The sequence below is a fragment of the Triturus cristatus genome, chromosome 6 (assembly GCF_964204655.1).
Source record: "Triturus cristatus chromosome 6, aTriCri1.1, whole genome shotgun sequence".
NCBI classification, from domain to species: domain Eukaryota; kingdom Metazoa; phylum Chordata; class Amphibia; order Caudata; family Salamandridae; genus Triturus; species Triturus cristatus.
In genome coordinates, this window is record NC_140589.1 from 264,487,619 (window position 1) to 264,504,613 (window position 16,995).

The following is a 16,995-nucleotide window of genomic DNA, read 5'->3' on the forward strand; positions in this document are numbered from 1 at the left end:
GTGTTGCCTCACCACGTGCCAAGCTCGTGGGGTAGCATTTGGCTGACCCTCCCAGCTCTCTGCTAAATTGTCAGTGAGGAGGGCACGGGCCCTTAGGGCTTGCCTCGTTTTATTTCTGCAGCATATTTTTGAAAGAGACTTCTAACTATAGATTCCTCACCTTTTTAGTATTCCACCAGACTCAGACTGAATCCGGAGTCTTTAGTAGTACCCATGCATGTCAGCAAGTGATGCAGATGGCTCCACATCGACATCATTCCGCGATGCATATGATGTGTGGGCATATAAAGGCGAGACCCATGAGCTCTGACATTAGTTTATTTTTTTCCACGCCAACAGACACAGATCCGGACCTACCCTTAGTTTCTTTTCAACCCATTATTTTGACTTTCTAAAACTTTGTCAGTCTGCAAGGACTATATCCCAAATCTACAGGGTTTAAAACATGTGTAGAATGTTGAAGGAAGATGTCTGTGACTGACCCACTTTTGATTTGCCTGTGGTGTGTTGGGTTGGACCACAACTCCAAGCTGATGAGTAACTGTGTTTTGATGCCCCCCAAGGCCATCCAGGATCGGAAAGTGAAGCTTTTTGCCCCAAAACCCTGAAAGATTTAATGTCCCAAACAGTCTTGTTTCCAACGCAAGTCCCACAACAGATCTAAATCCTCTGGTAAGTCAAAGAAAAGAAAAGAAGTCAGAAGTCCAAACTGGACTCGAGCCCATCACGTCATTCTCGTTCTCCTTGAGGTCATCCTTCTGTAAACACCATTTGTCTCCTGGGCTGCTACTCTCATGCTTTATGGGACTCAGTTGCCGAGGTTCTACCCATTGTTCCAGAGGGAGCCCATGTTATCTTTTCACATGCTCTGCAGGATGGCTGGGATTTGGCCAAGTTCACAATCTGCTTGACACGACTGACTCAGGAGAGACATAGGCACCAGTGTGGCTCTTCACAGGCATGCCAGTCTACATTCCACTATATTTTCGAGGGAAACTCAGGTAAGCCTATGGACATGTTATTTGATGCTTCTCATCTTTTTTGGGGTAAAGCAGATTCAGCTCTGAAGCGCTTCAAAGACAGCGCGCCATGGATTACTCCCTGGCCCTTCTCCTCCCTCACAACAGCCACAACATCAGTTTTGTTTCCTCCGTGGCCATAGTAGGGGCTTTCAGCATCACCAGCAGTGCAGTGCTCTGGCCGTGGCACCCAGTGACCACATGGAAAACACATGCAGCATGCAGCCCAGTCTCCGTCTCTTCCAGCTGCCACATTCTCCAAACCTCTTTAGTGTGCCCTTGTTGGCACACAGCCACCCTTTTAGAGGCAAGATGCAATATTTTCCACCAGGTTGACAGCCGATAACTTTGAAACACTGGGATCAGCAGACTGTGTTGTGGAGTTAGTCCCTACCATCTGCATCTTTCACCCTCCACAGGACGACTGAAAGAGGACCACCTGTCTTTGTTGTGGCAGGAAGTGCAAGCTCTTTTGGCCAAAGGAGCCATAGAGAGGGTACCGACACCAGAAGTGGGCTGTGGTTGTTATTTCCGCTACTTTCCTTGAGCCAAAAAAAAAAAGATGGCAGCCCCCGTACCATCTTAGATCTCCCCTTCTTAATGCTTTCCTGTGGAAGGACAAATTTAAGATGCTCACTCTGGAACAGGTCTCCTCTGCCTAAAACCCTGGAAACTAGATGGTGATGTTGGACCTGCAAGACAGTTATTTCCATATCCCCGTTCTGCATTTCCACATGCTACCTGTGGTTCAGGGTGGACCAGGAGTATTTTCAATTCAACCTGCTCCCATTTAGTCTCGCCAGCACCCCTTCGGTGTTCACAAAAGTGATGGCTGTGGCTGCAGCACATCTTTCGAAATTAGGGTTCCAGTCTTCCCTTGCTTTGACGACAGGCTGTTGAAGGCGCACTTGCCCCAGGCAGTTGCCACCCACCTCCAGACTATGGTGGACCTCCTCACATCATTGGAGTTCACTATCAATGTGTCTTTATGGCTGTCTCCATCATTTAAGCCATTCTAGAAACGGTGAAGTGTCACACCTATCCCTCGGAGCGGAGAGTACAGGACTTTGGGGCTATGATCTTTATGGCCTTTCAGCCTGTATCTTAGTGAGGACGACTTTGAGGCTGCTGGTACTGATGGCCTCCAGCATCCTGCTGGTCAAGCATGCCTGGCTCTGAAGTAGGATCTGACATCCCAGTGGCAGCAGCACCTGGGGTACCTCTCTGACCAAGATCAGATTTTGGGGGACACTGCAAAAATCCACGGTGGTGACTGGGGGCCCGTGATTGGGTCAGTAACAGACCTGTCTCCCCATCCCACCCAGAGCTATTAGTGGTGACCGATGCATCATTTCTGGATTGGGGCGGCCATCTGGGAGAGCTTTAGGTTAGAGGCATCTTAAGGAGGCGCTGACCCACATCAACATATTGGTGTTGAGAGTCATCTGCTTGCCCTTGAAAGCCTTTCTGTCATTCAAACCAGAAGGAGGCGTGTTTAGGTGCTCGCGGACAATGCCACCGCCATGTTGTACTGAAAAAGCAGGACAGGGTGGTGTCCTTGGACCCTGTGTCAGGAGGCCCTGTGCCTCTTGATATGACTGGAACTCCATTGTATTTTCCTGGTGGTGCAGCACCTGGCAGGAAACTTTGAACGTCAGGGTGGACAAATTCAGCCAAATATGCTGAGAAGATCACAAATGGCAGGTTCACCCATAGGTGGCACAAGGTCTCTTCCATGAATGGGGAAAACCTTGGCTCAATCTGTTCCCCACTAATGAGAACCTGCAGTGTCAGCATTTTTGTGTGTTTGGACTTTCAAAAGCAGCTCTCACTCCGAGATGCACTCCTGTACGCTTTCCCACTGATACCACTCCTGCCCTATGGGATCAGGAATGACTAGGCCCAAGTCATCCTAGTGCCTCCGGATTGGGCATGGAGTGTATGTGGGAGCACAAGGGTTTGCCCAAAACCTGAAACCACCTGAAATTTATCTCAAACAGATTTCCCAAATTTTCTGGATCGCAGACGGTATTAAACCTCAATTTCATGGGGCAATGTGCCCAGCGTTAAGGCATCAAAATCAGCCGAAAATACAATTCATTCAGTATTGGGGGTTCACTAAATAATTGAGTTCTAGTTCAATGAAAAACTGACAGTCAAAGCATAGAGGCTCTCAAATGCAAAATTTTACAAAATAAGCAAAAATCTGAAATAATTCTAAGTCCCAAATGAGCAGCAAAATCTAAAGAAATTGGGCAGCATCCCTTGTAGAATAGGAAAGTCTTCTGGCTCACCCCCAAAATTGAGGGTCTTTATACGCAATTCATGCATAGAAAATTAGGACTGCAGATTAATTGTGGTGTGAGCAAATGTATCATCTCTCCAGCAAATTAGAGCACATGAAAAATAAACGTCACATACCTTATCACCTAAGCACTATCCAATTTTCTCGAATAATTATTCAACACCCTCCATGCTAATGTTCGGAGATGTTTGAACAAATATGAAACATTGACTATAAGACTTTCAGGGCCAGATGTACGATGGATTTTATCATGCGCAAATGAGTTTTAGACCCGTTTGTGCATGCAAAAAATTTGTGGGTCATGTTATGTACTAACCCTATTTTGCGAGTCACTAATTGAATAGCGACTCGCAAAGTAGGGTTAGCGACTCGCTATTAGGAAGGGGCATTCCGAGGGCGTCCCTTCCTAATAGCGAGTCTGAACCCTATGTAAGAGTGTTTTGCGACCGCAATTGCGAACAGTTAGGGGTACCCATGGGACCCATTCCCCTTTGTGAATGGGTGCGCAAACATTTTTTCAGAGCAGGCAGTGGTCCCAGGGACCACTACCTGCCCTTAAAAAATTAAACAAAAATATTTCATTTTTTTTTTTTTAATGCACCCCGTTTTTCTTTAAGGGAGTGCCTGCTATTCCAAATGGAGTCGCAAATTGCGACAGCCTCATTAATATGCATGAGACATGCAATTTGCGACCCCATTGGGAATCGCAAACAGTGTCCCAGACACTGTTTGACATTGGCAATTGCGATTCGGAAAATTGTAACTTGCGATTTGGCACGATTTGCGAGTCGCAATTGCCAATGGTCGTACATCTGGCCCTTAGTAAATAAATAGACTTCATTGCAAAGATAGAAAAAAATTGCAACATATATCAAACAACATCCAAACTGTGAACGGTTCACCCTCGAACAGAACAATATTAACAGTGGATGTAAACATTATGACTTCAGCTTGACTGTGTGTTGTGGAGCTTATGGGGAGAGGATGTGCTCAAGGGGAAGCCAAGTATGAGTGACAAAGGTGACTTCCATTTTAACCAAGATGGGGTCTGCATGAAAATGCGGCCTATTTAACATGTATTACTCATTTAAAAAATAATTGTATCATACCAGAAAGAGCAGTACCGAAGGTAAGTAACTTGTTCATTGGTGACTTAATGGAATACGCTGCATATATTAAAAAACCATCCGTCATGCTCAAGCAGTTACTGGCTTGTGAGCAGCAGTCACAGTACATAAAAGAAGCATCTGCAATTGAGATCTTGAGAAAAATGGGAGCAGGGTCAGTGAGTGTGGGGATAGGGCCATACACTAGCTAAAAGAACAAAATATTCCGTAACTATTTTGTAGGCCTTTCACCTACACGTAACTGCAGGGTGGACTGGGGAACCAAAAGCAGCCCCCTCACAAATACTTAAACCAACCCCTCTCCTGTCATCTCCTCACACTATCACTCTTTTGCACCCATCCACTCCCTTCCTTCTCCTGCTCTGACTGCTTTCTCTCTCCCAAACGATATTGAGTTTTGTATAACATTAAAACAGCACCAAAACCAATCTACATGTCTGTGGCGTCCCCCTGTGTATACATCATTAGTTTATGCACATCCTCAAGATTAAAAGACAACTGAAACCCCCTCACAAGCTCCTATTTCCCCCGAGCAATCCAGAATACTCCCAGCAAGCTCCCCATATCTGTGCATGTTGGCGAGGGCAGCCCTGTAAATCGACGGTTCCATTTTGGCGCACCGATCCATAGCTGATCGTGAGTCCGCAAACTTGGGTGGAGTTTCCACTAATGCGCTATGTCCCTTTTTGCCAGATGCATAGGCAGGCCGTCCAGTGTGCGCTCAGCCCCCTTGCCGCCAGGATCCCCAAAAGCACAAACCTGGGGGTCAGGTTGAAGGGCATCCCCCTGATGGATTGCCAATAATGCACACATGGCAACATTTAGAAGACAAAAGTGGGAGATTTCTAGAAAAGAAATCCGGATTATGTATTTCTCCCATTGACTTCTTTTTTTTATTTCAATGATTTTTATTGAGATTTTTGTCATAAAAATGAAAACAAAAACAGCACATACAAAGCTAAATATTTAGTCATACAAAAACATAGAACATGCACAAGTTCTGTGAATTCTATAATCTACGGTACCCTCCACTTCCTTCTGTTTCTTTTATAGTCTGCCCTTCCCCTCTGTTCTAGTAATGGGTCTAGGGTGTGTAGAGAGGAGATAGGGGCCTGAGCTGTGGTACGTGTATAGGAGCATAGCTAGAGAGAGAGAGCTTGGTAGTTTTGTTCTAAAAGCTAGTAGGCCGAAGTCGCACCCGCTTTCTTCATGGAGGTTCATATGTGCCTAGGTACTTGTCCATAGATGTCCACATCCCTCTGTTGGGTTGTCTCCACGGTGAGTCTCGTAGGGACAACGCATCAGCACCTCTAAGGTATGTTACCCAGTTAATCCACCCTTTGAACGATGCCTTGGACGTGTCCTTCCACTTATTTAGAATCATTTTAATCCCTGCAGTAAGCAAAAGATCGTTTAGGGCCTAAATCGGGTTACTGTCATGTATGGGATTTGCAAGTCTGCGGCTGCAGGATCGGATATTAGAAACTCAAATATATGTTTTTTTTCCTTACCTGTCAGGAGCACTTAGAAAGCGCTATTGCAGGCAGAGAAAGTGTTGTGCACTGGGAGCAGATTATTGCCAGTGCATAATCCGAGTTTCACAAGACCAGGCAGTGCTTTAAATGGGCCGGTACTCACCGGTACTGAGTACCGGCACTTCTTTTTTTCCCCCCCCAAGAGTACCGCCACTTCTCCATTACCAAATAGAGTACCGGTACTCACTGTCACACATAGTCATGTGAGCATGCATCGCATTTCTACACTGCGGCGCATGCTCACATATTGGTGATTTCACAAGGAGGGCAGTGACGCCATGGCAGAGCAACGTGTGACCCAGGGGCACAATGCCCATTGGACTTCAGCTCCCCCCCCCGCCCCCGTCGTATGTGGCAGCCCGGCTGAGATAGCTTCCCAGGTACACACACAGCCGCACCCAAGTACTTCACAGGTCTTTGAAAGACCTTTTTGCTTGTTAATGAGGTTTTGATGTGTTTCACCCCTTCTTAGAGAGCTCCTGCAGCTCCACTCGGACTTTTGCTTGATGAATCAGCCCCCACCCCCGAAATTTTTTCCTAGGCCCCCCACTCTCCCCTCCGAAATTTGACTTTAGTTGCTCCTCTGGTGTGACCTCACCCGCCAGGAAGCTGTGCGCAGGAAGAAAGGGAAGCTCTTTAAAAAAACACCATTTGCTCTGGCTTTCCCTTTCTTCTATGCAGAAATGACGGAAAGGAAAGGATAGCGCAGCAGCTGGCGGGTAAGAAAGGGGACAACTGAGGAGAGCTTTCAGAAGTGATGGGGTATAAGCACAGTCAGCTGAAGAAATCGAGGGGTTATCTGAAGAAGAAGAAAGGGGCAAGCAAATTATAGTAGAGAATACTCTGCGAGTGCGGGGCAGTGGGTTTAAAATAAAGCACCTGATGGATGAGATGAGGATCATCTGATGAGAGTCGGGGTGGGTAGGTGTCCCAAGAAAGATCCAAGGCTTTTGAGAATGACACAGGTCAGTGTTGAGTGAGGACAGAGCAACAGCTGCAGTGGCAGAGACTGGTATTTTAAAGTGGGGGAGGGGTATCCCAGAACAGCAAGAGAATGAATTTGATGGGATGAACGAGGGGTCATTTAAGATGAAAGGTGGCATGACCACCTGAAAAAAAGAGAAAATGTAAAGAGACACATGGGGCATCGGAGGGGACATGGGGCTAGTAAGTAAGGGCTAGGGACATCAGAGGCAGTAGAGGTAGGCGAGTATCTCGTCATCCAAAAAAGTGTTATCTAAAGCGGGGGTGGCAGATGGATAGAAAAATAATTTTGAGGGGATGGTGGTATTTTTAAGTCATGTGTTTTTTTTTATCAGCTAATATAAAGTTTACGATAATGTGACTCATTTTTTTGTAACGAAGTTAAACAATGAAAGGCCCAACAAACAATCATAAGAATTCAGATTGCATACTTGGAGGAAGAATGGATTTATCAAAATACTTAAACACAGAATAGACCTTACTGGGGCACACTGGAAGGGGAAGAATAATGTGCACGGAGTTGAAAATGCGCATTTACCAGAAAACACTGAACATAGCTAACAATATAAGGATTCAAACACGACTAAGACATGAAGTCCCATGGCTTGGTGAATGTTTCTCATTCATTTCTATGATGTTACACTTTGAATTGCTTCCAGAATGCTTGTGTCTGATATCAAGCATTTCTCAGAAACGAGGCCTATTCCAGATTGCCAAGTACGCTTTTTTGCTGTCATACACATGCTCAGTCACACTTTTTGGTATTTCTTTGTTCTTTAAACCCGATAAGTGCTACTCTCCAAACAAAAGTGCTTCAACACCCCATCAGGGGTAACAAGCGCTATAATAATCCAAACCTTTTTCCCTCTTCTATCCCTCCGCTATCCTTCTGAATCCAAATATCTGACTAACCTATCCACCACTCAAATTACTTTCACATTTTACCTATAATAATTCAACACTAATCATTCTTGGGTTCCAGAGTAGAGTGCTACTCACATAAAAAGTGATTCGACGCCTCGTCAGGGGTAGTAAGCGCTATATAAATGCAATTACAATACAATACAATACCTTCAGTGTGGGTGGATTTGGCCAACTTCTACAAGCCCATGATGGGAAGTGTTGCAGTGGTTAAGGTGCTTTCATGGGTGTCTGAATATTGTTAAGGAGGCTAATGGACAGAGAGTTGCCTCCATTCAGGTGGGTGAGGAACAGGGCTTCAACTGACACGGACATCAGGAAGGAAGGATGTCTGGAGGCAGAGCTCTTACCATACTGGGACAGGCCCATATCCAGTTACCTGCCACAGATGCAGAAATGACTAGATTCCCCAAACAGTGAATGTTACTGACATCCTACAATAATCACAAACGGGGAAATTCAGTTTTATTTCTGCATGTCAAAGACTGTCTGCCTTGGGGAGGGACAGTTACAGCCAGCCCTTCACCTTCTTTTATAGCAAATTGATGCAAATTCACATAACTTTCTGGGGAAAATAACTGCAGTGTTCAGCTAAATAAAGTAAAACCATCTATTTTAGGTGTGGTTTATCTTTCATTTGCTGCCTTCTTATGGATGCACACCCAACACTCCAGCTTGGGAGTTCTGCACCCACAGAGTGCCACTAGTGTGTTGTTTCAAAAGTATAATATGAAAATGGATTTCCATCCATGTAAAATTTGTGAATGGGCAAAGTGGTACACAGACTACTGTAAATATTGTCCCAAGAATGCAGTTGTCATTTCAGATGTGGCCAGAGGGCTAGACCCCTCAGGCCAGGCAGGGAGCTTAAGAACCACCCACACCACTACAGGCCAGGACACATATTCCCGCACTGGAAGGAGGGAGCAAGCAGACAAGTCGAAAGAAGGAAGCATCATGGTTAGCCGGGGAATCGCAGGTATGTCTTTCCAGGACAATACTGTGGAGGCATCCATGAGTGTGTGGCTGTGAGCAGTACAGAGATATGAACGGATAGTGCCAAATGTCTGCCCCTCCCAATTTCCACTACAGCAGCTTAGAAATCTGTAGGGTTCCACTGCACTATGAGGTTCACCAGACTGGTCGTCACCAGTTGACACAACAGATGGCTGTATCTGGTATTCATGAAAAAAGTGAGCCACACAGTAGGAGTGGGAGCACCAGGGAACCTAAAACACCCAAGGGAGGAAGCCAAGCCTTGGACTTGAGGAGAAGGAGCAGGCCTAAGGGAAGCTTAACGCATCAAACACATGTGGGTACAGGGTGCCTCCCATATCAGAAACAGTGGCTACAGCAGGCCTGCTGACCACCATCATCAGTGACACCGTGCTCATATGTACATGGTTATATGCAGTGGCGGCTGGTGCATAGGGGTGAATGGGGCGTTGCCCCACTAGCCTCTGGACGAGGATCGGGGAGGAAGACAAGAAGGACACCACACCAATGCAGCAGCCTCAAAAGAAGTGCTCTCTGCCCCATGTGTCAATCACAATACATAGACAATACATGAATACAATTAAATGAAATTTTCTGACTCTGACTTTTTTTCTTCATGGCACGGACGACGACGAGATCACAGCAGGTCAGAGACCTCCTGCGCATGTGCTGGCCGGGGCGAGGAATATTGCTCGCCCTGGAAGCACATACGGAAAGAGTGATGTCATCATGAAGGGAGTGGCCAAAGAAAGCGGAAAATGCCTGGTTTCAAATGGGGCGCCTGTGCTGCGCCCCAGGCGTCTTCAGCATTGCGCCACTGAAATCAATGGCAAGGGGCAGGGCAGTGGGTGGCCACAACCGGAACATGCCCCTTTCCTTCGCGCCACTCCCAGGCCTCCTGATTGAACAATGGGAGGCAGGAGCTTGTGCATTGCTCAGGACGGCACCGGCCACAGTCACAGCACCGCACTGCAGAACACTCTCCCTCCAGCCTCTCACATGCCACAGGCCCTGATGTGTTTCTTGGGCAGAAATCGATGTCACTTGGTAAGTGGATCGTGCAAAATAAACAGTGCAGTGGGTTGCGCTCATGAACATTCACGAACGATGCAGTTTGTGTTGAAAAATAATGAATCGATTCGGCAGCTAGGAAAGCACAAGCAGAGTGACGCCAGGTAGGCACAAAATTAAATAATCCAGTTTCTGTAAAATATTGTCTCAATAAAACCTTTTTGTGCTATTTTTATTATGTTTTTATGAGCAGGAAGGTGATAAAAATTGGTATTACGAACAACAGTTGAAACTTTCTTGGAATTATGGCTTTAAATGTAATCGCCGGTACCTGTTTGGGAGCTGTAACTTACCGCACATTATGCAACAAACGGGTCATAAATGAATTGCCAGCGCAGTCTCTCTCTACCGAATCACAGATTGCAGCATACAATCTCCCATGAAGCGCGCTCGTTCCAGGCTTCCCTCCCTGGATTGGCTTCACATTGCAATCAGCGTGCTGCCGCCTCTGGTGCAGGAAACCAGGGTTCGAGCCACGAGGTCGCGTCAACATCCTGTGATTCTGGGCAAATCACTTTAATCTCTCCGTGCCTGAATGTGTAATGAAATCCGGTGCTATGTTAAGCGCTCCAATACCTTCGGGTCGAGTTCGCGCTATATAAATATGCAACAAAAAAAAAAACTGTTTCTTCTTTTTTACAGAAATCCGTGGCCCATTAATGAAGAGACATTTTATTACTATCCTTTCCTGTCAAGGCTGTAATAATATTCTTTCCGCCTAAAAATGCTTACGAGGCGATGGGTTAAATTTGAGCCAAAGAGAATTATAAAATGTTGGGTTCCTCTTGAGGGAACCGTCATAACATTAATGTAGAGGTGCTGTCAACACTCGGAAAAACAGTATTGATGTGGCATAACATTCACAGTTTCAATTATGTTTTAACAGACATGGCATGCCTGCATGGTGGAAATTACAGCCTCAATGCCAAGCATGCCGTCTTCTCTCATTAAATTATGATTTTCACGATTTACTTCCTCTACGCTATTACATTCTCGCGCTAGCCAGGCTTTAATTATAGTTATGAGAGGAGGTGCGAATGTAAATATTGACTGTGGTGGTGACTGCAGTGCAGAAGTCTTAGAGTAGCGCACGTGTACAGTACTTTCAGAAATTCCCGATTGTGGCTTGGGTGGTTTAATTTATAGATTTGTGCGCACGCGGAGTTGAGCTTTGGCTGCCGAAAGGAGGCATCAGGCATTGTTTCTGTTTGGCAGAAGTCAGTTTAACCCTCCCGAGCCACTCAACTCGGACCTCCACGCCCCACCACCTTCAAATGTCACCAGCCGCCCCTGGTTATATGTGCCTCCATCCTTTTACTAGCCCCTTAGAATTTTGGACTAGGTTTTGCTGGGTGGCACAGTATCTGAAGGTGAATGAAAGGGTGAAATGTTATTGCTCTGTTGTGAGACCCCAGATAACTTTCTTCTCCCAGGATCACTAGCATGACAACTGATGGCTTCCTTCCACCCGATGCGGGTCAGAGTTGCACTTTAGGATGTGGTCTTTTTTCCTTTAATTAATTGTCAGTAAAACAAGTCACTGCACCTTTTAATGTTTTGTTTAATATACAGGTACCTCTGACAAAAAGGGAAACCTGATAGTTACCTTTCAAGTCTGTCAACTAGTACAACTTAATACATGCAAGGGCATCAACAATAAATTGCGGAGGGAAGCAATTTGTCATCATTGGCAACCGAAAAAATTCTTGCGCCCTTCAAATGTTTTTCATTAGACCCACCCTTAGTCCCGACTCTAGCCCCGCCTCCTTGCCACGCCCCCTAGCTCGATCTGATGAGCACCTGCACTTTTTTTCCCCCATTTAAAGCACTGAAGTAATGAGGTGTGTGGGGTTGTATTTGGTGAGCACAGTTTCACCTCCATCGTACCCCGCCTCCACGTTCCTTTACTTGTGGACATCTTGCAATCTCACAGTGCACTCGCGCGCTCTTAACTTCACCACATTCAACAGATGACGCAGGCAGGCTGTTTACATGTTGCTTCAACAGAACGACAGTGACAAAGAGCCGATTACACTCTTCGCATTAGTGCAGTTGTGCACCAAGATTTTGGGATAACATAGTCTATCACTAGTGATGGAGCAAATTTGCATCAATATTAGGCCCTACTTTTTGGCAACCAATATTTAGGCCACTCTACTGGTTTTGTGAGGATTAGTTGCGGCACATATCACTGCAAAATCGGAGCAGCACCGGTGAGCTCGATGTTATACGGAAACTTTGGTGTCTGCAATGCCTTCTTCTGGCTTGTAGTCAACCCTACTCTGCTGAGCCCATCAGGGAATGCTTAGTGAAGATTTATTGACTCAGACGCTATTTAAATCCCATCACGGATCAAAAAAGTGTCCATTAATCTGAGACTGCGTTGTCTTCGGGGTGTGCCTTTGTTCTCAGCACATGTAAATAAATTCGTGTAAGCAGCTCTTGCAGTGATGTGTAAGCACAGTTACAGAATGGCTTGTCCAGACACAATAAAACGACGCAAAACCACACCTCTGAAATGACAATAAAAAGCTGCATGATGACAAATCCCTTGACACCGCGGTTGGAGTGTGGTGTCACAAGGTACTTTGCAAATCTCCAAACCAGACCTTACCTGAGTGTTAAGTTAAATAAACGCTTTAATCTGCCCATTTGAGAAGCACCACCTGTTCAAACAAGTAAAGGTGTGAACAGTGATGCATTAACAAGTGAGACAACAATGAGGGCAGGTTAAGCAAGCAATTTTCACGGCTCGTTAATCCATTTGAAAAAAACAAAAGTCCATCAAGTTAACAAGGAGGTTAATGTTTAGATTTTTACATATTCATCTGGGTCACAAAACTTGCATCCCGCCATTTACGTTGAATGTGAGCTGCCAGTCGTCAATGCACAGTAGCCATGAGGAGGCAGCAGAAGGCAGAGAAGCGGACGGACCAGAGCCTTCCCGCCCTAACTGGAGATGTTAAAAGAGAACCTCTAAGGATGAAGCGCGGCATTGGGCTGTTTAGTGCTGCGTCATTGGTTGCAGGATCAATGATTGGTTCGGGCATCTTCATGACTCCTCAGCGGATGCTGGCCTACATGGGAAGCATCGGAGGGAGCCTCACGGTCTGGGCCGCGGGCGGCCTGGTGACTATGCTCGGCGCCTTGTGCTACGCAGAACTTGGAACCACAATTCAAGAATCCGGAGGAAACTACACATACCTTTTGAGGAATATCGGTCCATTCCCCGCCTTCCTTTACATCTACCTCACCGTATTCCTGCGAAGGCCTTCAAGTACGGCTGCCATATCGCTAAGTTTTGCTCAGTACGTTGTAAAGCCGTTTTACCCAGGGTGTCCATCACCTGAAATCGCCATCAAAAGTACAGCCATAGCATGCGTTCTTTTTATTCTAGTCATCAACTGTTTCGCTGTGAAGCTGTCTACGTCAGTGATGAACATATTCACATCTGCAAAAGTTATAGCCCTACTCATCATCGTCTTTGGCGGCGTGGTGATGTTAGCCAATGGACACACTGCGCATTTCCAGAATGCATTCCAGGGTACCGCCACAGGGTACGGACAGATTGGGATAGCGTTTTATCAGGGCCTTTGGTCCTATGGTGGATGGAACAACATCAACGCTGTGACAGAAGAACTCAAGCGACCGGAAGTAAGTGTGATGTTATTCTTGTTTGTAATGCACCACATTCCACAACCATAGGAACAAAGAATGAGTTTCATAGGATTCTTTTCATCCACAGGTAGGGTATACATTTAATCTACAATCAACAAAAAAGGAAAAATTCCAGGAAGGATTACTGCTTTGTATGAACCTCAATAGGAAGAAATTCCTTTTTAAGAAGAACCCTCACTCACCAACCTAGTTGGTTACATGCTTCAGCATAGGGTTCCCACCCGAGGGGCCGAATACCTCCCGGGTGTGCTGCAACGCCTGATTACATCGGGGAGGCATTTGGCCCCTCGGGTGGGAACCCTATGATGAAGAATTTTACCGACTACTTTGGTGAGTGAGGGTTCTTCTTAAAAAGGAATGTCTTCCTTTTGAGGTTCATACAAAGTAGTAATCCTTTCTGAAATTGCTCCTTTTTTGTTGTTGATTGTATTAATTCTTGGAGGACCAGGAGAGGTTCCACTATACCCTTTCTCTCTTTGTGTTTAACTATACATTAATCTATCCAAATTAATTTCGATTAATTTAATCAACATGTATGTTATACATGTAACCCGTCTGTCGAAAAGAACACTCCCTTTGGACTCTTTTATTGAAACATACCAAGATGATGCTCAACCATCCTTCAACATCCCATTCATCAGCACCAAATAGAGACCTTACTAGGGGAGGTATACCAGGAGGTGAGGATGTTACATCTGCAGCTGAAAGATTAGAAACTCGTATCAGTATGGCTTTAGATGAGACTGCTCCCCTCTACCAGAAAAATCCGCATAGTAGAATACAGAAATCTGCCCCCTGGTATAACAAAGAATTACACTCAGCGAAAACAGAGTGCAAACGACTTGAAAGGCTGTGGAGAAGGGGCTATCTCGATCAAGATAAACAAAGCTATACAGCCAGACGAAGAGAATACCATACGCAGATTAGGCATGCTAAAACTGAATATTTCTCAAGTAGGATAGAAGAAGCCAATAATTCTTCCAAGGAATTATTCAAAATCTATAAAGAAATTGCCTTCTGTGGCGCCTCGGCTGACCCGTCCCTGGCATCCGAAGAATTCTGCAACCGCATTGCGACTTTTTTTTCTGAAAAAGTGGCTACCATTTATTCCACCTTCTCAGGAGGGAAGGAAAAGGGAACAGCATTTGTTGAGAGCCCTCTAGCCAATGTGGATACTAACTGTCTGGCTAGTTTCACCGTTCCGCCCTCGGACGAGCTCCAACGGATATGTCGCTCGATCAAGTCCGGGTCACCACGAGATCCTGCATCCCCTAAGCTCTTGGCTGAGAGCATTGAGATTCTCGAACCCTATATTAGGAATGTTGTGGACCTCTCCTTTAGCTCTGGCACTGTACCTTTAAACTGGAAACAGGCTATAGTACTCCCGCTTCAAAAAAAACCCAATATCAGCTGGGATAGGCTGGATAATCTTCGACCCATCTCTCTCCTCCCCTATATGGCCAAAGTGGCAGAAAAGATGGCCAACCTTCAACTCATGGCCTTTGTAGAGAAAGCCAATCTGCTTCACATCAGTCAGTTTGGCTTTCGCGCTCGCCACTCAACGGAGTCTGCACTACTCCTGGCCACTGAGACCATTAGGAGAGAGGTCGATGAGGGGCACACGATGGCCCTTATTTTACTGGACCTTAGTGCAGCCTTTGACACTGTAGCACATTTCACTCTGCTACAGTGTCTCAATAAAGGAGGAATTACGGGCCTAGCACTTAGGTGGATTCAATCCTTCCTCACAAACAGGGGTTTTCAGGTCAGACAAGGAGAACACTATTCTCGTAGGGTCACTCTCGATCAAGGTGTTCCCCAGGGCTCGGCCCTCAGCCCTACTCTATTTAATCTATATGTCTCCCCTGTTGCCTCTATAGTAGAAAGTCACGGTCTTCAACTAGTGTCTTACGCCGATGACACACAGCTGGTCATCTCACTGTCACGAGCACCGGAGGTTGCGGTATCCAGTTTCAGTGCTTGCATGCAGGAGCTTGCTTCCTGGATGTCTAACAACTGCCTGAAATTAAATGGATCTAAAACTGAAGTGCTCGTGGTGGGGGGTGCACCGAATGTGTGGTCATCGGTCTGGTGGCCAACATGTCTTGGACCCACTCCAGTACCTTGTCAGCAGGCAAAGAATCTGGGAGTACTGTTTGATATTGATCTCTCATTTACTGCCCAGATTAACCGAGTGGTCGGAGTATGTTTTGGCATGCTCAAGAGCTTGAGGAAGACCCTGGATCTACTTCCAGTCAATGCCAGACAGACCCTTGTTCATGCTCTGGTCACCTCCAGACTTGATTATTCCAATCTTCTGTACTTGGGTGCCACAGAAAGGAACCTTAACCGTCTTCAGGTACTCCAAAATGCCACAGCCCGTCTGGTACTAAGGCTTCCTAGAAGATCATCTTCTAAAGCTGCCTTGAAGTCCCTTCATTGGCTGCCGGTCAGGGAGAGGATTGTCTTCAAGGCACTCTGCATGTGTCATCGCATTATAATGAGCAGAGCGCCCCTACCTCTCTCTAATCTTATCTCCCTCTATAGACCGAAGAGGAGGCTTCGTTCTTCAGACACGGGACTTGTAGTTGTCCCCTCCATCCGGAAAGCTCGGATGGGAGGGAGATCTTTTAGATTTCTTGCGGCCAAGAATTGGAATTTGCTCCCCATGGAGCTGCGCCTCGAAGCCTCTGAGACTACATTCCGGAAGAAATTAAAAACGTATCTTTTCCGTTCTGCACTGATCTGATTCCCTTCTTTTGCGCCTCTCTTGCCTCTCAGCGCGGGGACACGCCGGTGTGCGTAACCATGCGCTTTATAAACCTCCATAATAATAATAATAATAATAATATATTTTTTATTTTTAGGATCCTTATAGATTCAATAAATGTACAAAAAGAATTAAAAACATATGTATCTTCAATACACACAATAAAAATATTTCTTACACAAAAAGGGAGAATATATCAAGCTTTTTTAAAAAACAGTTTCAACAACCAAATGAATTAAGTAAGCACTCCAAGTTTGTACACAGGTATTTTTGGTGATCCTGGAATAATATTTGATCACGTTCCTTCTTTTATTCTTTACTACTCAGACCAGGTGTTGCTTGGTGCTTTTCTTAACCAAAGCCAGAAAAGGTTAAAAGGATAATATAATATATAGTATTCAATTCAATTCAAATATCTTTATTCGATTGTAGTCTTTACAATCATAAAAGTTCATGTCACAAATATACAGTCATAAACCAAATTTCATAAAAAAACAGTTAAAAAGTTCATATCACAAATATACAATCATGAGCAAGATTTCACAAATAAACGTTAAAAAGGATAAATCCTCCAGTTCCGAATTTAGGA

At 45.4% G+C, this 16,995-nt stretch overlaps 1 protein-coding gene across 2 annotated transcripts in view; it reads left to right on the top strand.

Moving 5' to 3' along the window:
• Window positions 1-16,995, top strand: part of LOC146816744 (b(0,+)-type amino acid transporter 1-like) — a 292,580-nt gene that overhangs the window by 125,904 nt on the left and 149,681 nt on the right. The window contains exon 1 of one of the 2 annotated variants that reach the window (XM_085610622.1): window positions 12,845-13,612. The exons of the other annotated variant lie outside the window; for it this stretch is intronic. Within the exon in view, the coding sequence (XP_085466748.1) occupies window positions 12,857-13,612 (756 nt within the window). The 5' untranslated portion in view covers window positions 12,845-12,856. Of the gene's footprint in view, window positions 1-12,844; window positions 13,613-16,995 lie in introns of those variants that run through there. 2 annotated transcript variants of the gene reach the window in all.